This window comes from Scomber japonicus, chromosome 21 (assembly GCF_027409825.1).
Source record: "Scomber japonicus isolate fScoJap1 chromosome 21, fScoJap1.pri, whole genome shotgun sequence".
NCBI classification, from domain to species: Eukaryota; Metazoa; Chordata; class Actinopteri; order Scombriformes; family Scombridae; genus Scomber; species Scomber japonicus.
In genome coordinates this window covers 18128373-18149537 of record NC_070598.1, presented here as the reverse complement: position 1 = coordinate 18149537, position 21165 = coordinate 18128373, and the positions used below count along the sequence as shown (strand labels likewise).

General features: G+C 38.7%; 2 protein-coding genes across 2 annotated transcripts; both read right to left on the bottom strand.

Annotated features, from left to right (window-relative positions):
* Positions 1-571: 571 nt before the first annotated feature.
* Positions 572-10684, bottom strand: LOC128382354 (cyclic nucleotide-gated cation channel beta-3-like). The gene is made up of 17 exons (XM_053342351.1): positions 10592-10684; positions 9029-9113; positions 8584-8623; positions 5681-5835; positions 5301-5600; positions 5010-5218; positions 4830-4880; positions 4653-4739; positions 4468-4532; positions 3927-4049; positions 3145-3286; positions 2828-2987; positions 2155-2252; positions 1861-1944; positions 1582-1700; positions 1041-1193; positions 572-848 (listed from the first exon to the last, which is right to left on the bottom strand). Exons 1-17 carry the CDS (start codon positions 10682-10684, stop codon positions 710-712), a joined length of 2103 nt encoding a protein of 700 aa, XP_053198326.1. The 3' UTR covers positions 572-709.
* Positions 10685-11960: 1276 nt separating this feature from the next.
* On the bottom strand, positions 11961-20912 carry LOC128382353 (cyclic nucleotide-gated cation channel beta-3-like). Its single transcript, XM_053342350.1, has 19 exons — positions 20784-20912; positions 20293-20357; positions 19313-19474; positions 16979-17139; positions 16637-16823; positions 16386-16504; positions 16096-16304; positions 15957-16007; positions 15787-15873; positions 15610-15674; positions 15317-15439; positions 13988-14129; positions 13504-13663; positions 13221-13318; positions 13055-13138; positions 12797-12915; positions 12570-12722; positions 12100-12250; positions 11961-11978 (listed from the first exon to the last, which is right to left on the bottom strand). Exons 1-19 carry the CDS (start codon positions 20910-20912, stop codon positions 11961-11963), a joined length of 2283 nt encoding a protein of 760 aa, XP_053198325.1.
* Positions 20913-21165: the final 253 nt, after the last annotated feature.

Below are 21165 nucleotides of genomic sequence, written 5' to 3'. Positions count from 1 at the left end.
AGACAGGATCAGATCTCATCCTGGAGTAATGAAACAACACGTTTTGTAGTAAACATTGGTTTATACGAAAAATAAAGTACAATTTACAATATACATACTTTAAACATTATGTTAACTTTAGATTTGGTTACTGGCACTAATCAGTTGAAAATTAGACATTTCTTTATCTTGAAAGCAAAAAGTTTACAAAGTGAATATCATTAGATTATAATTACATTTCCATTAAAGTTATGTTAACTTTTCATAACATCTTATTGGTTTCAGTTAAATGTCTGTGCTAAAGACCTTGCATCATTTATCCCGAGGCTATGGTGTTGGAATGGACAACAAGTGAAGCATGTTACCTTGTGAGACTTTCATTAGCCAATGAAAAGTGGAACACACTAATTGTATCAAACTTGAAATGGTGAAACTGAAAAACATCACACATCTCATTTCTTTTCGTTCTCCTGTGAACAAAAGACAGGAAAAAGACACGTTAATACTATTCTAGAGGCTCATTAGTGTCTACGCTAGATTTAATGTTCTAGAACAATGCTACTTCATCTACAGAAAAGGCATTTACTTAGTCACTTGAATTACTTAGCTTTCAAAAAATGGACAAATTCAGGCTTATTTCAAATTGTTCACAGCTAAATCAATAACTAATCAACTTGAAATAACTCAGCTACTCAGCAGCTATTCCTCTATGAAGACTGTTGTCTCAATGTTAAAACTTTACCTTGGCTTTACGTAAATTGCCGAAGAGTCTGAGCAGCTTCGGTGTTGGTGGTTTCGGTCCGAAGAGAGTGTTGGCTTTTGGCTTATCCTCATTTCCTCCTGCAGGGGCTTTAGCTTTGACCAGTTTCCTGTACAATCACACATACACACACAATCCTTAATGAGCTGCATCGTATGTACAGTAGTATAACAAGGATTATAAATACTGTTTTTTTAAAAAAATGTCACTAAAACAACCATAATCACAAAACCTCCACATACATACTCTATATACAAAACTCATCTTTCTGTTGTTCAAGCACAGTTAGAATATCACTCACTTTCCCTTCCTGGCCAGCACTTTCTGAGACTGTGGGTAGTGGACGAGAATATCAAACAAGTCCTTCTTTTCCAGGACAAAGAGGTTAGCGAAGCCATGTGCTTTTACGTTAGCTGTGCGCCTGTTTCCTCCATCTTTAGCAGACTGTAGTAAACTGTGACAAATGAAAGCAGAAATAAACCATCCGTCAATAACAACTAACAATGAGTTTGAGTTTTTTAAGTTGTATAACGAGCTAAAAAAAGGCACTATCCAAATATATAGGATAAAATGTAATTTAGTGCAACAGCCCTTTTTTTAAGGTGATACTATTCAGAAAATTTTAATTTGCTGGATGTAGGTTGTTCTTTAGCATACTTTGATACGTGGAGCATCTTTATTATATGTTAATATGACCGTATTGTAACAACACAGCAGCATTATTAGCTTGAAAATCAATTTATTCTCATTACACTCATAAAAAGACTTTTAAATATTAAAGTTTGGTGTAATTTAGCTTTAAGATGAGAAAAATACAAGATTAGATGCTCTTGCAGACTAACCTGATTTCTCCAAACACAGCGCCAGCCTTCAGGGTGACAAACACAATACTGTTGTCAGGTCCACCCACCACCTGCACCGCTCCACTCTTGATGATGTACATCTCTTTACCAATGTCACCCTGCAGAGGAGAGCAGACGTCAGCCTTACAGTCAGATATACAAAATCTTGATCATATTGTGTGGGGGTTTTGGTTCATGATCATCAATCTTTTAACACACACACACACACACACACACACACACACACACACACACACACACACACAAACAAATACTCACTTTTTTCACAACAAAATCTCCTGGTAGATAAACAATAGACTTGAGTCTCAGCAACATGTCCACCAACATCTGCTGGTCACAACCCTGAAAGAAACAATATCAGTATGCTGCTGTATTATCATACTGTTTGACTCCATATTTAAGTATTAAGTATTGAAATACATTCATTGTTTCTCAGCCACTAGGTTTTGACAGAAAAATGGTCAATTTTCATGTGTCTGTGTGTACTGATTGTGTAGTGTGTCATCTTGATGTTCGCCATCTAATGCAAGGACATGGTAAACGTTGAGACACCTGAAACAGTGCGATCTTCTGGAAAGTGGCCAGGTTGATGTCCACAGCGATGGCCGTTTTCATCACCAGAGGCATCTTATCCAGCAGCTCACCCTCATCTAAAAGTGACAAACAGTACGTTTGCATGCTAGGTTGACAAATAAACAGGTAAACAACACATCATCACTATCATTCTACTGTACTTAAGTATTTGCCTTTTTTTGTCGTTGCCGTTTTTAAGGGATTTTTCATTTAAATGCAGTATTGTATGGTAAGCCTAAAAGACCCTTTTTTTAAAAACTGATTTTTGATATGTGATTTTGTGATTACAACAAAGCATAGCTTGTTCTCTCAATGTAACACCATTGTGATCATGAGAAAAACAGACCAAAAAGGATAGTAAACACATGCATGTAGTACGGTATCCTGCTTTATGGAGCAACTATTCTTATAAGTGTTTCATCAGTTTGGTTTTCAGTAGAGTTTTAGTGTCTCATCAGGTTTCTTGGATAAAGTGCTTTGAAGCTGAGTACAGTTTTAAAAGCTATGCCACCAAATGTCATCGTACAAGTTCTAAATACTTTAGCTCTGTCACAGCTTGGTTACGGTTTGATTGGGTCCACTAATTTAATGAAAGAGAGAAAAAAATACATACTGGTGGTAATCCAAAGAAAGAAAGAAAGAAAAGACTCACCCAACATGCCCTGAGCAGCCCAAGTGTAGTTGTACCACATCCTGACTCTGTTCTGGACTTGTCTGGGGATCGTATATGTGTTCATGTAATCAACACAGCCGTCCATTGATGCCCGGAAATATGTCTGACCTGCTGTTGCAGCTCCTATGACATCTCTCATCTGAAAGACCGAAAGAAAGAAATGGAGAGTGTTAAGAAGTTGTTACATAGATAAAACTAGATAACAGTTCTTAGTAACAAACTGAATGACAGGGACGACTCTAGCGGTCTTTGATCCTCAAACAGTTGCCACATGATAGATTTATGAGTCTTCCTACCTGTCCAATCAAACTGGAAAACACAAAGACACCAGTGAAGAAGTTAATCATCTGAAAGCTAATCTCAAAGACGGTTGTAGGCTCTGGAAGACCCCCGATGTTGATCAGACTGCGGACAGCAAAGTAGTAACTACGCAGGTACCTGTGAGGGGACAGTAAGGAATGAAAAATGACAGGCAGCATGCAGTAAAGCACCATTATTTCATTTTGATAAACATACACACTTAGCGACATTTACAGAGACACAGATTAGATTCTTGCTGTGGTGATGCTATATTGGTTGGTATGGCATTGTTAGGGGTCTTTGGGTAACGTGAGATGCTTTCTCTGTGTTGGTGAGTTTTCTAGGGTGTCAGTAGGTGGTTGCTATGGTGTTCTGGTTGTTAGGGCATTTCCAAATAAGCTGTATTGTGGGATTATTAGTGGAAAGCAGTGTACATGCAATGGATGCTAATTTTTCTATTCCATTGTGAGAATTTTGTGAGGGGCTGTATAGAGCTTAAATTTCACATTTGTAATTTGGACACTTAAAGAAAATAGCAAACAAAATAAAAATGATAAAATGCATTATATAGTAAATAGAGTGATTTCAGATGCAGCCATAGAGAGACTGCATAACATTTTCAGCACCATGGACAGAGGCTTTCAGTGTTTCAGGACCACAGAGAGAGAATGAGAGATTTGGCCTTAATGTTGGTGTGAAAGCACCATGGAGAGCTCCAATGACAAAAGCACTTTAATCATAAATAAACATAAACAAGACAAATGTTAAAAATACGTACGCTGATCCAACTCCATTATACACCCATAAGGATGTTCCTAGACCCACGTACACTGAGGCAACGTAGTACACACAGGCATTGAGATGCAGGACGTAGAGCAGGTAGCCTGTGGTGCGAGCAACTCTGTAATCGGAAAGAGATCGATAGAAAAAGGAAATAATGATTAGACCAAATAAAAGAGAATAAAGATGTATGTATGTATGTGGAAAGTACCAGTCAAAATGTGGACATGTCTTCCTATTCTCTCGAATGAGAAAATGTGTCAACATTTTTGACTGTTACTGTATATACATTGTTGTGAAACCAGCAGAAGATATAACATAATGTTGAGAATCCAAACAATGAAACGACAGTGACTCAACAACAAGCAAGCACAGTAGATGGTTTGGTTTTGAGAACTGCTAACAGATGTGTTCTTTTACTCATATTGCTAACAATTTTTAAAAAAGTATCCTTTGCACTAAAAACTCAATAAAATCAATGTTTATCTCCATCACAGCTCGTTTTCCATTACTCCTGTATTTCCTCCACAAGCATGTACCTCCATATGTAGGCCTTTGCCATGATACTCTCCAGCCGATCGCTGAACTCAAAGAAAGAACCCACCTAGAGAGAGTGGAAGGGATAAAAGAGGAGAAACAGGACAATAACTGTGAAGTTACACCAACAAATGTCAGTTTTTCTTCATTAACATATCCAGTAAAACATATCCCGCTGCCTGCCTACCCTGATGAAGCGGTTGAGTCGGTAAAAGGAAGAGAATCCAAAATACACGGAGAGGAGGTCAAAGGGGATGATGCTGACCAAATCAACCTACAAAAGAGAAGGAAACAGGAAATGTGGTTATGTTTCACAACAGTTTTTTTAATTCTGTGATTTGATTTGGTCATATAACATTCTCACCTTAAATTGGTCCGAATTACGATAATGTACCTTAGTCATGGTTCTTTCTTTCTGCAAGGAACAGAACAGAACAGAAGTTTATGTTAATTAGAAATTGATATCACAACAACACGCACACACACACACACACACACACACACACACACACACACAAAATACAATAATGATACTGTTACTTACAATAATGTCTCCACCTTTGACAAACTGAAGACGGGGTTGCCACAGCAAAATGTCAATGACATTCACTACGTCACTAAGAACGTCAAAAAATATCCAAATGGGGTTAGAAGTAGCATTGTGGTAAGGGAAGGCCAGTCGAGCAGTGCAAAACCAAGCGTTGTAGTTGTATGCCACTGCTACTAAAGCCAGCCAGCAAATATATCGACGATCTGCAGAGACAAACACGCATATTTCAGTATTTCTAAGCATCTCAGCTCTTACTTAGCCTTGGTGGAGCTCACACACACACACCTGTGAAAGGGTCTATGGTGTTTCCCAGGAATGTATCCATCTTCTCCTCTAATGGAAGAAAGAGGGCATCGAAGCAGGCGCAGTTGAAGTCTGGGAGGAGCTTGGCTTTTTTCCTGGCCTCCTCCGCGAGCCTGTCCTCCTCAGCTTTCTTCTCCGCCTCCAGCTTCTTCTCCTCATCCTTTTTCTTCTTCTCCTCTGCCTTTTTAGCCGCATCCTCTGCCTTCTTCTTGTCCGCTTCCTCTTTGGCGATGCGCTCTTCCTCCTTCAATTTGATGTAGTCCTCCTTCTTCAGAATGGGCGCTGAACAGAACAGAGCAGGTGATTTGTTAAATGGCTCTTTCTGAAGTGTGGTTGCAGGTTGGTTTTCTGGCTGTACTTACTGACAGGTGGGGTGATCTCTGGAGAAGTGGCATACGGGTCGGTGACTTTCTCTATGAGCATCTCCGTGCGCTCTCTTAATGTCTTGGTCACATGTCTGACCATTTCATCTGTGTAACGAGAGTAGACAATAGGAGGAGACGGAGGAGGTTCTTCTCTGAAAAAATCATAAAAGAAAGATGAATTAAGGAACACCATAAAACTAATTATGAGAGGGAAGAAATTGGGCCTGATTAGAGAAATAACTTTTAAATATGAAGTTATAGACCAGGGGTGTCAAACATGCGGCCCGTGGGCCAGAACCGGCCCGCCAAGAGGTCCAATCCGGCCCAGTTTCCTTCTTCCTTTTTTCCTTCCTTCCGTCTGTCCTTCCTACTTTTCTTCCTCCCTGTCTTCTTTTCCTTCCTTCCTTCCTTCCTTCCCTCCGGTCTTCTCTTCTCTTCCTTCCATCTTTCCTTTCCTTCCTGTATTCTCTTCCTTCTCATCCCTGTTTTCCTTCCGTCCTTCCATCTTTTTAATGATCCGGCCCACATGAGATCAAATTGGGCTGTATGTGGCCCTTGAATGAAAATGAGTTTGACACCCCTGTTATAGACTAAAAGCACTTTCTGCTACTCTACAAAAGTATAAATCAACTCATTCTCCTCCACTGTTCCCCCTTTTTCTTCATCATGTCAACTGCCTCCAATAGGAACAAACTCATGCAGATCACACACAAAACCTCCAAAATTGTTTGGCCTCCCCCGCCCCCACCTTCTCAGACCTGAACAGCAGAACCAATGCAGGCAGAACATGCAACATAGTAAATGACCCCAGGCACCCCCTCCACCTATTCTTCACACTGCTCACATCTGGTTACTGTAACTTATGTATATGTGCTGTATGTGTGTATACATGTGGTTGTACCCTGTAGTTATGTTGGATGTATACTAGGGGTGTGACGATATTTCTCGTCCAAGTGAATTTTGTCTCGCGAAGCTATAATTAAGGGGCGCGCTAAAAAAGAAAAAGAAAAAAAAAGACGATCGGTTTTTCTATCGCTCATTAGCACGTCATGTCTTCTTTTATAATGTCACGTGTGGATCATTAACCTTGTTGCAGCTTCTACCTGCTGAGAAGATCTAATTATAACACAATTTATATTTTGTTCTACTTGTGTATTCATGTGATACAGGATTTGTGCAATTTACTTTTATTTCTGTATTTTTTTTATTAGCAATATGTTATCATGATAATTGTATTCTTTATTTAATTTATATTTATATATTAGAATTGTTCCTACTCTTTATAATTTACTTATTAGTATTTGTGATTGTATCTAACGTTTGTATTTATAGTAGTAGTAGTTATTTCCATAGATACCAATTGGATTTCTGTTCCACTTTTATCTGAACCTCTAGTTGAGAAAATAGGATTAAGACCATTTTTAAATCTGTTATTTTCTGTTTTTAGACAGGACTAATTCAGCTAAAGCTAAAGCTGTCTTGCAAAAAAGAAAGAACATAAATCACAATCAGAAGAAAAAGTAATATGTATTATTATCTAAATAAACCCTTCTATGTGTGTGTGTGTGTGTGTGTGTGTGTGTGTGTGTGTGTGTGTGTGTGTGTGTGTGTGTGTGCATGAATGCTGTCTGATTGTTTTTCAGTCACAAATACTACTAAGCTCCTAATCTCATTTCCTACTTTAGGAGTCACAGGGTGCAAGTCACAGTGTGATGTAGCTGGTCTTATTGCAGTTTGTACAGTCACTGTTTCTTATTGTAGGGAACGATAAAACAATATGGAGGGTGATATGTAGGGTAGACCATATAAGGTAGGTAAAAGTCTGCACAATAACATGAAAAGGATTAATGTATCCCGTTTGGAAAGTGAAGAGAGCATGTTGACATTTGAACTGCCCACCGGAGCAACAATCATGCCTCCAGTTTGTTAAGTGAAATTATATGAAGTTAAATGATGTTTAAATGAAGCTGATGTAATACGCTGTGATGATACCTAAAGACTAGAGGCTCAAAGAGTTCCTGAACCATAGGGTCAAGGTATTCTTGGACAAGTCAAGTTTATTTGCGTATTCTTAATCACCGCTGCGGTCTCAGCTGGTATCACAACGCCTGCATTTGAATACAGTGAAAAAATGATGTAAAGATGTTGCTTAATACATCTTTCATGATGAGTGGTGAAGTAAAAATGCTAAAAATATATTTATTAAAGTATGCATTTAAACTTATAGTAATAGTAAAATAGTAAAATGATCTCAGCCTGAAGGAAACATAACAAACCTGAAAGATTGTTAGATGGAGTGCGGTGTGTTGTCAAGTACTGCACCAAAGTACGATATCAAAGTACTTATGCTTCTATATACTGATTCTACACTATATTTCAGAGCTAATACTGTACTTTACAATGATAATAATTTAAGATACTAATTCTATTCTATACTACTTCAGGATAGAATCAATACAGGGCTTATTTGTACAGTATTTCTTTCAGTAAGGCATTGCTACTTATGTAAAAATGTCTTCTTCCACCATTGTCCTCATGCAATACCAACAGTATCACCTTCAAATTGAGGTGGTAAATTGTACACGTTGTGCCAATACAGCAATCTTCAGCTGGACATATTTATCAATAATTACAAACAATAAATCTCTGTTATCTTATTCTTACTCAAACAAGCACATAAAGTAACTCAACACTAACACTAACAAACACTTATTGAACAAAGTCTCATTGACACTTTATGGAAAGGTTTTGTTGTTTTCTGAATGATTTGTAATACAAGAAGAGAAGATTGTTGTGATTATCTAATCGCTAACCCTAACCCTAACCCTAACCCTAACCCTAACCCTCATCTAACATTCTCTAGATAAAATGCTCTCAAGTCAGATAAAGGAAAATCATACTGATCGTATGATTTGTAGAGACCAGTAGGAAATACAACATCTGAGATACAAGACAAACATTCAGCAAAGAGGTAACACATCTCCTTGACCCACATTTATCTGTGCACAGATGTCAGCGCCCCTTTTCACCCGTCACCTGGTCTCCACACCAGTTAATCCTTGAGATGAACACTTGCACTATCATTCAATTCATTTCCAAAATGGAACTCTACATTGTGGAAGGGCACATAATGTCCCAAGATCTGATTTTGAAAATTGGTCACACACAAAAATACAAAATTTAAAATTAAGACCTGACTGCAATGTGTAGCCTAAAGTGAGTTTGGAAAGCTTAAAATGTCAGATGAGTGCCAAATGGAGTCATCAGTACTAACACTATTATATGCTGACTTTTAGTTTGTGATCTGATCAGACAGTCATTTCTTTATTCATGATGTATTCTTACCCTTCAGCCCCCTCTGGATTGGCAGGAGCATCACCTGCTGCTGCAGCTGGAGCAGCAGGGGGAGCAGGGGCAGCAGGTGCAGGAGCTGTAAGAAAGAGACATTACAATATCTTTCTAACCACAGTGAACCTAACATAACCAGAAATTCTGCTTTTTTATCTGTTTAAAGTCAAATTTTTGCAGATATTTTATAATTAATAAAATCCGACAAAATTAGTGTGCTTCCATGTAACTGACCACATAATGTTCTCAGCACTCAGATATGATTTCACTGTAATAAAACTTGAGTGACAAGTGATACATTTATGCTGTGCACCAAAAGCCTCATCATTACATCAGAGTATGCAACATGTATGATAATAATAATAATAATACTAGTAAATTTTATTTAAAGGCGCCTTTCAAAGCACTCAAGGACACTTTACAAGGCACATATAACACAACAACAGTACATCAAACAATATAAATCAGGTGACATTTAGTGCAAATATAAAGAATAAATATGAATGTGACTACAAAGTGCATTAGTACAATAAATAAACAAGAATGTGATTGCATAGTTAGTGTGAGACAGAGTATGTCACTCTGAATAGGTGCGTTTTCAGGCGGGATTTAAAGGTGGAGACAGAGTCAGAAGTGCGAATGTCTGGTGGGAAGGATCTTGAAAGTGAGGTATTTATGTCAGTGTGTTGTTGACAGTTTCATCATTTAAAACAAGCCTGTGTGTATTACATATATGAAGAAATGATGCTGTGTTTTTGATCGTTGGTTCATTCAGCAGTACTGTTCAGTTCATTTCCATTTGGTAAAACCTCAAAAATCAAAGTGTAAAAAAGAGAGTCCAATACAACACAATCTGAATGACTTCTGCAAAAACTAATGTAAAGCACAGAGAATAACACTAAATACTGGTGTGTACAGCTCTGTGTAAAGACAATACATGTGACACTAAATCTGATCTGGCAGTTCCTGGAAAACAAGCACACGGTGGCATCATAATCAGCATTCAACTTTCCACGGAAAGAGGAAATAAATCAAAAGACTTCTCACCTGGTTTTGGCTCTTCCTTCTTGGGTTCTTCCTCTTTCTTTGGCTCTTCTTTCTTTTCCTCTTCTTTCTTTGGTTCCTCTTTCTTTTCCTCTTCTTTCTTTGGTTCCTCTTTCTTTTCCTCTTCTTTCTTTGGCTGCTCCTCATCCTTCTTTTCAGGAGGCTTTTCTTCCTGGAAATAAAAAAATCAATTCAATTCATGTCATTCATATCAAAGACTTGCTGCTCATCTAGACCCAATATCTCTGCTGAGACTACATCGACTGCTCTTCTCATCAGTGCTGAGCTGCTTCGGAGGTTCTCACTGTAATTAAAACAACTTGTGTGTGACAAGCAAAAGGAAAACACAGAATCCAATTGATTTAACGTTTGCATATATTAAAACTGCTGGACAGCTGTTCAGGGCGCAGCTGATATGAATGACCAATTTTATAAAATTAGCAAGTAAAATGTATTGATTTTACAAATGTCAAAATTCTGAAATTTCAATGATTATAAAAGGAGTCCAGGACTTACCTTTGGTGGTGGAGCTGGGGTGGAAGGTGGGGTAGCAGCTTGGGCAGGGGGAGGCACGGGCGCCCCTACCAAGTTTTTCAACCTGCTGAACATGGTGTAGTTTTGTGTGAGCTACAGCAAACAGCCCATCCACTTCTCCTCTCTGGATCACCGATCCTTCCAAGAACCCTAGACAGTCCTGTCTTCCATCCAAACAGCAGACTGCCACAATTAATTCCTGAAGCCCATTAATCCCCTGTAAAGGGGAGTGACTTTACTCCTGGAGTCACCAGATCACCTATTATAGCGACCAATCAGTGTCCGGCAAAGTAAACATCAGCATGGACCATTTATTTGCTGGCAGATAAATAGTGGCAATAATTAATGTTTACTAAAAGCATGTCTTCTGAGTAATAATCACACCCAGTCACAGTGCTGAAGGTTAGAGAATGAGAGTTATTATAATAAACTGGTTACTTTCTGGCCATAAATCTTACTGAAATAAGTGACAATGCTGTGCTTTAACTTTGACACAGAATTGAATGTATTTTTAAATATAGCATAATCAGTTATGTGATTTTATAGTAAGTAATGACTATAGGAGATTAACCCAGGCGGGGTAAAATTAGGCTGTGCTGAGGTTATTTAAGTCACTTGACTGTGGAGTTCCCTGCTGCATTTAATTCTCACCACATCCCTGTCTGGCTTATTGGATTAGTTCGCACCTTTCTCTCCTTCTGGTCTGTAACTCCTACTGTACCAACACAAAACTGACAACACACAAACAGGACAGAATACAACTCACAAGATATAACTAGAAGTTGGCTGGAAAGTATTTATTTAAGTAGATATAGACAGAGATCAAATGATTTAAATATTATATAGTCAGCATTACTGTCAGAAGTTGTTATAATGATGGATAATCTCTGTAAGGCTTTTACATCTACTGTACATTAGTAAACTTATAAATACAGCCAATAAAAGCAGCCAGACTATAAACTATAAAAAATATATATTCAGTATACAACAGGCAGTATTTACAAGAAGCAGGAGCTGAGGTCGACAGTCTCTGGAATCATTTACTGCACATCTCATCACAACAGTGTAGAAATACATGGGTAAATAAAGTTTATGGTGTTTGCTCAGCACTATTTGTTGTCGCAGCCAGGTTGGGTAATACAGTTAGATGTTTTTTTTAAATTTATTTACAGTAATGCTCACAATCTTGCTCACTCCTCACTATGGTCAACCCTGCCTGTGTAGAGTCAAACAATATCTTAACATAAAACAAAACATGCTCAGTACAAAAAAGTAGTGCCAAGTTGAAAATAAAACTGTACATACACACTCCCAAAAAGGAGCTATTAACAAAAACAAACCAATGTCTTCACTAGCCAGAAGAAGCACTCTGTGGGAGACAAATAAAAGAGTTCATTATGTTAAGCAGTCAGCGCAACTGCAATGACTTTAAAGAACAAATGTAGATATTTTAATTTGTGAGGCAGTAGTTGAGAGAAAAGTGTTGTTACCTTCAATTTTTCTATCATTTTTTGGTTAATATTTCCACCAAAAGCACGGAGCAATTTGGGTGTTGGTGGTTTGGGTCCAAACAGTGCAAGTCCTTTCTTCTTTTCCTCCTCAGCTTTAGCTGCTGCTGGTCCCTTGGCCTTCATTAGTTTCCTATACACAATATGAACAAATGATGAAGTGCCAGTGTTTATACTTGTAAATTAAAGTTTTGTTAAGCTGTTGCAATTGTAGCATTAATCTAATTGTGTCCCTACAGTGGAGAAAACGTGTTTAAGTGTAGATAATCTAATATATAACACAATCTAGTCTATAAACAACTAATTGAAGAAAAGACAGATCTAATTAAGTACTCTGAAAGTAAATGTTGTGATTACAACTGTCTATCAATGTTGACATTTTCCCCCACTGTGCATAAATGAATGAAGAAATATCTAGACAAAAAGTATATTGTAAAAACAACAGTTCTCACTTTCCCTTCCTGGCCAGCACTTTCTGAGACTCTGGGTAGTGGACGAGAATATCAAAGAGGTCTTTCTTCTCCAGGACAAAGAGGTTAGCGAAGCCGTAAGCTTTGACGTTAGCTGTACGCCTGTTTCCTCCATCTTTGGATGATTGCAACAGACTGAGGAAAAGAAAATGGTTAGAAGCAGTGCATTGTTGTGGACTAACACCTAGAAAGTATAAACTGTATCTTACCTGATTTCTCCAAACACACAGCCAGCCTTCAGGGTGACAAAGACAATACTGTTGTCAGGACCTCCAACCACCTGCACCGCTCCACTCTTGATGATGTACATCTCTTTACCAATGTCACCCTGCAGAGACAACAACACAAGAAAGTGACAAATACGAATTGGCAGACATGACATGAGGGATGGATTATTTTTGTATTGATCTGAGGCCAAACAAGTAAAATCAACATTTGAAATCCAGGATGCCAATAAGATAACTCACTTTCTTTACGACAAAATCTCCTGGTAGATAGATGATAGACTTAAGCCTCAGTAACATATCAACCAACATCTGCTGGTCACAGCCCTGTGGATAAAAAAAAGTAAAAATACAATGGAATATGCTTGATTGACTGTGAGTGTTTATATGTGCTCCCGTGTGCCTGCACCTTGAAAAGTTCGATCTTCTGAAAAGTTGACAGGTTGATGTCCACAGCGATTGCAGTTCTCATCACCAAAGGCATCTTATCCAGAAGTTCACCCTCGTCTGAAATCATCAAAACAAAACTGAAGGAGTTAGTTCTGAGTCTAAATTGGGTGTGAAAGAAGTCTGGAGCTGAAAGGGAAAGTAGAACCGTGTCTTGTTTTTAAGGTGACATGTGCATGAAGATTTGAAGTTTCTCTATAACTCCAGACTTCCTGACAGATATACTTCATCTGGTATCTACTGACCCAGCATGCCCTGAGCGTCCCAGGTGTAGGTGTACCAAGTTCGGACTCTGTTCTGCACCACTGAGGGGATGTGGTTGGTCACCATGTAGTCTACAGTGTTGTCCATGGAGGATCGGAAGTAGGTCTGCCCTGCTGTGGCTGCACCAATGACATCTCTCATCTGAGGAAGGATGATAGCAAGAGTAAATACACAAACTAAGGACAACTTTGGAGATCTTTTAGAAAGAAAGATGCCACATTTAGAACCTCTGACAACCTTTTTGACAGTCAAGACATTTACAGGGAACCAGTGAAATACAACAACATTTGGAGTGATGGATGATGGAAACTAATGATTGCCAGCATCATTCCTAAATGAGCAGGTTTCGTTCATCTATCTCTACGTCACCACACTAAGAAGACTAAGACTATCAAGTTTCCAGATGAACTGAGGATGCTGGGACCGTGACTCAAACTACTGGGGCAGGACGTGTCTCTATGTTACCTGTCCAATCAAACTGGAGAACACAAAGACGCCCGTGAAAAAGTTAGTCATCTGAAAGGTAATCTCAAAGACGGTGTGGGGTTCGTTAAGACCCCCGATGTTGATCAGACTGCGGACAGCATAGTAGTAACATCGCAGGTACCTGTGGAGAGGCGGGGGGCATTAGAGGGGCTGTCACAAACTATGCTTTTATGTTGCTGGCCTGTTGTTTGGATGGGGGAATAAGAACAGTATGTGTGCGCATGAGTTTAGGAGGGATTGTGGTAGTCCAGAGTTCAGTCAAGCTTTAAAATGTGCTATTACTCCAGTTTTTCCGAGTTTGATTCCCTGGATGCCTTGCTGCCAAATTTAAGAAGTATAGAACAGTTAGGTTGAAAGGTAAAAAAAGAAAAAAAGGAGAGCAAAATGAAACATCCAAAAAAAGGTCGACCAAATCACCCAAAAAAAAGAAAAAAAGAAAAACAGATAAGAAAAAAATGTGATGAAGAAAGCATAAAATAATGACGGAAACTACCTGTCCAAGCATGATGGACATAAAGAATGCCCCGAAAAGGTAGTTAGTCATCTGAAAGATCTGTCCGAACATGGTGTCAGGTAATGGCAACTCAGCGATCATCAGCAGGGATTTCTCCGCATAGAAGAAGCAGCTGAGGTAACTGCAGCAGCAGCAAAGATGCAAACATACAATAGATTTTACATTTGGGTATTTTTGATGATTTTGATGATTTTTAAAGAGACTGGAACTCTGTTTCAGTGCAGCAGACAAAACATAAAGACATATAAGGGCTCTGTGTTCTATTCAACTTAGTCAAATTTTGCTATGTGTGATCTTCACAACCCAAATGTGTTTTGTTTTTTACCAGTAAAAGAGCAATTACATTTTAAAAGTTTTTTTAATATGATAAAGCTTTATTTAGAAGTAGTAGAAGAAATCTTGTGTCCAGCAATTCAATTCAAAATGACAAATATTTGTTTTCTCACAGATTCAGTATATTTCAATAAGGAAGAAGAAGTAGATGTCTATTGAAGGATTTTTAACATGGTAACTGAACATGTCTGAAGGGGATCTTTGACATTAAGACACTGTTTTAATGTCCTATTAAACCCAGAACGGTAAGTGTGATTATCTGGGAATTTAGGATAAACTTACAATGTGGAAAGTTATTAGGTAAATGTATAATAATAGTATTACAGTAGTAGTATTGCTATAGTGAGAGTACAATTGAGCAAGATTTTATACCTCCGCTTTACACATTAATTATACTTAAAAACTGTGCAATATGCAAATACATGTACCCCATCCACAAGCATGAACGTAACAACACTTACGCGCTGCCCAGGCCAGAGTAAACCCATTTAGTCCCGCCGATGCCCTGGTATTCTGAAGCCACGTAGTAAAAGCAGGCGTTGAGGTGGAGCATGAAGAGAAGATAGCCGATGGTGCGAATCACTCTAACAGATGAGTCAAGAGGTTACTTACTCATGTCATTTAAAAAGAGAGCTATGTGTTAAATGGCAGGAATTGCATAACCGTGTTTTTACTCAATTTCATGAGATGAGATAAGAGATAAGTCAAACACACCCAGGCTTTAAAAAAAAAAAAAGAAAATCTTATAACTTACCTCCAGATGTAAGCCTTGGCCATGATGCTTTCTAGACGGTCGCTGAACTCGAAAAACGACTCTGCCTTGAGAGCAAGCACACAAAAGTCATCAACAGATAAGAAATAAAAACTCTTGAGTATATATATATTTTTTAATGTTTTCCACAGCACAAAGGGAACACATAAGTAAATTCACCTTCAGCAGACGATTGGCTCTGAAAATGGATTTGAATCCAAACTGTAAATACAGCAAGTCGAAAGGTACAAGGCACAACATCTCTGTCTGTTGAGAGGAGACACGTGTGAAGTTAATGGGGTGACATCATCCTAAAATTCAAATTTTAGAGAAGCCCTAAAATATCATACCAGAAATCTCTCTGATTGTCTGTAGTTCATCTTGGTCATCTGTCTATCTTTCTGAAATAATGAAAGAGAAAATCATATAAAAATATTTTACAGTCTCTTATGTGACAGCCTCCATCTGTTAGGATTATGCAAGACTCACTATGATGTCTCCTCCTTTGACAAACTGTTTGCGGGGCTGGAAGAAGATGCTGTCTATTAGATAGATGAAGTCGGCCAGCAAGTCTGCTGCGAACCAGTAGGGGATGGCGGTCTCAGTGTGGTATGGGAAACACAGGCGGGCTGTGATGAACCAGGTGTTGTAGTTGAAGGCAAGAGTCACAAGGCTCATCCAGGCGATGTAGCGGCGGTCTGAAGGAGAGGGGATGATGGGAAATTAACGTCTCTGATTAACTCTAAACAGCAGTCCTAAGACTATCTCTAGGAGTTTACCTGTGAAAGGGTCGATGGTGCTACCCAGCACAGAGTCCATCATGTCCTCTATTGGGTTCAGCACAACGTCTACACAAGACCAGGCAGTGGCAATAAGCCTGGCCTTCTTTTCCTCCTTCGTCTCTACCTTCGTCGCAGCTTTAGATAGATAGATAGATAGATGGACACTTTATAGTTATTGCACATAAAATACAACAAAACTTTGTTTAGCATTCCCCATCCCAGCAGCATACATGAAAATCTTTTTATATATTTCTTTACCTTCTGCTTTCTTTTTCTCCTCCTCCTCCTTCTTCTTCTCCTCTGCCTCCTTCTTTTTCTTCTCCTGCTCCTCTTTCTTCTTCTTATCAGCCTCCTCCTTCTTTATTCGATCCTCCTCTGCTTGTCTTTTCCTCTCCTCGATGACTTGTGCGTAGTGGTCTTTGCCCAGCAATGGTGCTGAAAGGACAATGATAAGACTGAATGTACTAAAATATTAAAATCACAGGAAATAGACATCATTTCAAACGGTGTCGCTTGTGATTCAGAAGATATTCACAAATATGATGTTTTGTAATACAGCTGAAACTTAATAAATCTGAGTTTGTACTCACTGACAGGAGGGGTGATTTCTGGGGATGAAGCGTACTGATCATTCACTTTCTCCTCGTAGATCAACAGTCTTTCTCTCATCCGTTGGACTATAAATCTGAGCTGCTCATCTGAGTACTTGTTGATGACTATGGGTGGAGGTGGAGGAGGGGGGTCCTCCTGTCTGAAAAAGGTAAATAAAAAGTCAGTAAAAAAAGAGTTTACTACAATGTTTATGTTGGTTAAGACTTTCTTAGAAAAATCCTATAGAAACACTTAACGTGTTTTATAATTCCTGCAGCAGAACAAACATATGAAGACTGCTCTGAGGTATTTGACAAATTATAACAGTGTTAAATCCAAATGTAAATAAAGTATGGCACAAAAAATGTATTCAAGGCTAGAGTGCTGAGAGAGGCTGCAGTCTACAGGAACTACCATTCATACATGCCTTGGTGTGGTAATTGTGATTCGTAATGTCAAATAAAGAGATTTCCACTGTTAGATGTCATTTGAAGCAGAAAGGCTCAGCTGACCAGACAACCTTAGCCTCAGCAGAATAGACACAGGAATCTGTGCTCAACTGTCGCCACCTAGTGGACAAAATTCAGTAGTACGTCTGGCTCACAGTAGCCAGGAAAGGGTGTCCAGTCATTACAAATAAAACACCACTGCATGATAACTGACCTAAACTTGGTATAAACAAAAAGACAATATATTTAATTTAAGATCTTCAAATCAATAAAATATACTTGCAATAATCAAAAATCTTATCTAACCATAATATAGCACTCCAGCACTCCTATCTATTGGATGGATTGCTGTGAAATTTGATAGTGATACCCATGATGCACAGATGGTACATTTTAATAACTATCTATAGTTAACCAGCACATCAATTGTTTTATTTTATTGGTTTAAATATCTTAACATTCAACATCTACTAGATGAACTGGCAGCCCCTTAACTCTTCACCTGGTTTAATTTAACATTAAGCCCAATACTCAGCTTCACTCATATGTTATGTTTAGTGCTACTAGCAAATGTTAGCACACAAATATGCTTAACTAAGTAGGCTGACCATGGTAAATATTAACAGCTAAATTTCTTCAATTTAGCATAATCATGGCAAACGTGTTAGCATATTGATGTTAGTAGTATTAGCATTCATTTGGACTTGTTTTTCTGGCCAGCAGGCAAATTTAAGTCCAATATTCATTCTCTGTTTAGCTTCTGGTCTCTACTAACTCCTTAAGGGAATATTTGGCTAATTAACTGCTAAATGTACCACTTTATTCACCAAGTAGTCGCTAACTTGTCCTTTTGCCATTTGGTGCAGGACAAGTAACATGTAGACTGTTTTTATAGCTTTGTCGCTGAAAACAACTGCCTTTTCCCTCCAATAACAACACACAATGAGAGCCATGGGACTGAACCAAAATAGATGTGCTGTAAAACCAAAATAATAAGCTAACAGTTGCTGTGGATAGAGCTCCATAGAGCTGAGGGGGACTGCAAGGTCAAGTGTTAATTCTCTAAGTTCATTATGATGAAGGACCCCTTTTTACTTCTAAAAAGTCATGTGATACCTTACAATAACAATATTGATTATACCTGCTTGATCAGCATACATTTTGACATCAGATTGTGATTGGAGTTTTATTCTGTTGCATGACCTTTGAACCTCTGACACTCACAGGCTTTCTATTCTACGCATCTGATTGCAGGCACCTCCAAATGTGCTGCACACAGAGTCCCCAGCTTTTACCATCACTTCCTTATTGTCCACTGATGAAAGATTTACAACAAGTCACCTCATTTGGACAAGTGTGTTTATAACTGTGAGGATCAGCTGCATCTGTCGCTACCTATTGCCCTCATGGCTTTTATTACCAGACTAGAAGCAGCTCCTGTGAGCTTCTTACATGTAAAAAGCTGAAAAGCTTTTAATCCACTTTCAGGTCATCCCCCTGCTAATATGAATGTTGCAGCAGGGGATTAAGATCTCACATTAGGCTTTCTTCATCTCTCTCTCTCTTGCCTGGCAGACTGATTAATTAGTGTCCACCGGCTGATTAATTTGATACTGGTGATTCGCGGGTGTCACTTTCTTGGCAGGTCTGTGTTTTGGAATTTGGAGACTGAGTAAATAATGTAGGTGTAAATCCCCTACATCCAGTCTCTTCATTGCTGAGGCTCATGCTATTTCATCTTCTATTTTAAATGCTGAAACACATCAGGTGGGAAAAATTGCTGATGAAGGTGTATTCATTTCATTGTGATTGTTGCTGAATTATTTGATCGTACTTGATGATCATCACTGTACAAGACAAAGAACAAAGGAATGGATGTCTTACCCCTCAGGTCCAGCTTGATCAGGGTTAGCTGGGGCTGCTGTAGGGGCTGGAGCTGGAGCGGGAGCTGGGGCAGGAGCTGGGGCAGGAGCTGGGGCAGGAGCTGGGGCAGGAGCCGGGGCAGGGGCTGGGGCCGGAGTTGATTCTAAGAGAGGTACAGCAGCAGTTAAGATGCAAACAGTTCAAACCACATTTCAAGAAAGATCTATATATATATATATAGCGGAGAGGCAAAATACAGAGTTTAATTATTTTTTGGCAACTGATTAAATACAGTATACTGTAGAAAAAAGGACACAAAGTGTGCATAGACTGAACCAAAGTCATGGCTGACATTATACCTTTCACAAGGCCAGATTCATCTGTATATATCCACAACATATGGCGTGTCCTACAGTTATAAGATTGATTAGGAGTAGTTTGGGTTTGCTCTCTCTGACTTTCTGATACATTACATAAGAGAATAACAAGATCTTTTGGGTGAAAGTGGGTGACATTGTCATTGACAATCATTTCTCTACAAGAAAGTTGTCTATGTTGTCTAAGCTGAAAAAATACAATCAAATCACTAAAATTATGTTTCCCATAGACCTCAGAAATCTGAAAAACTGATGTTCGGACTGATAAGAAAGCTAAATCATCTTCAATATCGATCAACAGTTACCAGACAAATTTCTATCAATCTGATTTTTCTTCTTCATCAATAGCTTTGCCTTACACGTGTGCTGAAAGCTGAGAACAGCCATTTAAAGCTTCCTAACACACACATAAAAATGCTTCTACACAGTCACAGTAGCTGGACATAGCGAGTGAGAAAAGAGTGATCAAATACCAACTTACGCGAGTAAAACTGTGATATTAGTGTATTGTTGTTAGCCCGAAATATTATTTAAAGGCTTACAACATATTCCTGACATCAAGCTAAACAAACAACATACAGCAATGTATCTTCTAAACCTGCCATTTCAGCCTCCCAAATGAATGATGACTTACCCTGTGGTTTGTCCTCTTTCTTGGCCTCATTCTCCTTATCGGCTGGCTTCTCCTCCTACAAGACAAATCAACATTTTCCCCAAAGTCAGATAGTCAGCTTCATTAGTCAAGCCCCGCTCATTAGAGCGCCACTTTCATTTAGAGAACATTTTTAAAGTATAGTGAATTTAACATTTGACAAATTACTACCATGCCTGATAGACACTTTTCAAAATCTGCTATGTTCAAGATGAAATGAATTTAAAAGTGCCTGTTGGGTACTGAGCGATTCCAATGAGGTCAGTGTAATGAAACAAATGTATTTGATTCTTTGTTGGCATAAGAACTGAGCAGTTAAATGGATGGAGGGACAGATAAAAAGCCACTACTGTGATCTTAGAAGAAACAAATGTAACCAAACTTGTTGTATTATTGGCACATACTAAACAATATGAAAGCTTAAGAAGTTTACAAGATCACAGAAAAATTTTGCATGTTTTACCTTTTCTGGTCCTGGAGGTGGAGCAGGTTTCGGAGCTGGTTCTGGAGCCGGACCAGGAGCTGCTGTGGTGGTTTTAGAAGCATCTGGCACCTGTGGGCCACTAAGGAGACCCTTTAACCTGCTAAACATGTCCAGAAACCTAAAGGTGCATCTGCCGCCTTGTTGACTAGGAGGGGAATGTAATGAATCCTGAGGACCTGTCTACCGTTGCTTCATCCACTACCCTCTGCGCTGTAACACGTCCTCATAACACAGTTGGCCCTGATGGTATTATGTACTGCTTTTAGCACCACTAATACCCTTGCAAAGAGAACAGCTACGACCATCAACAGCGACATGTAAGCCCATCACCATGCCATACAAGATCCCAATAGGCTTATGG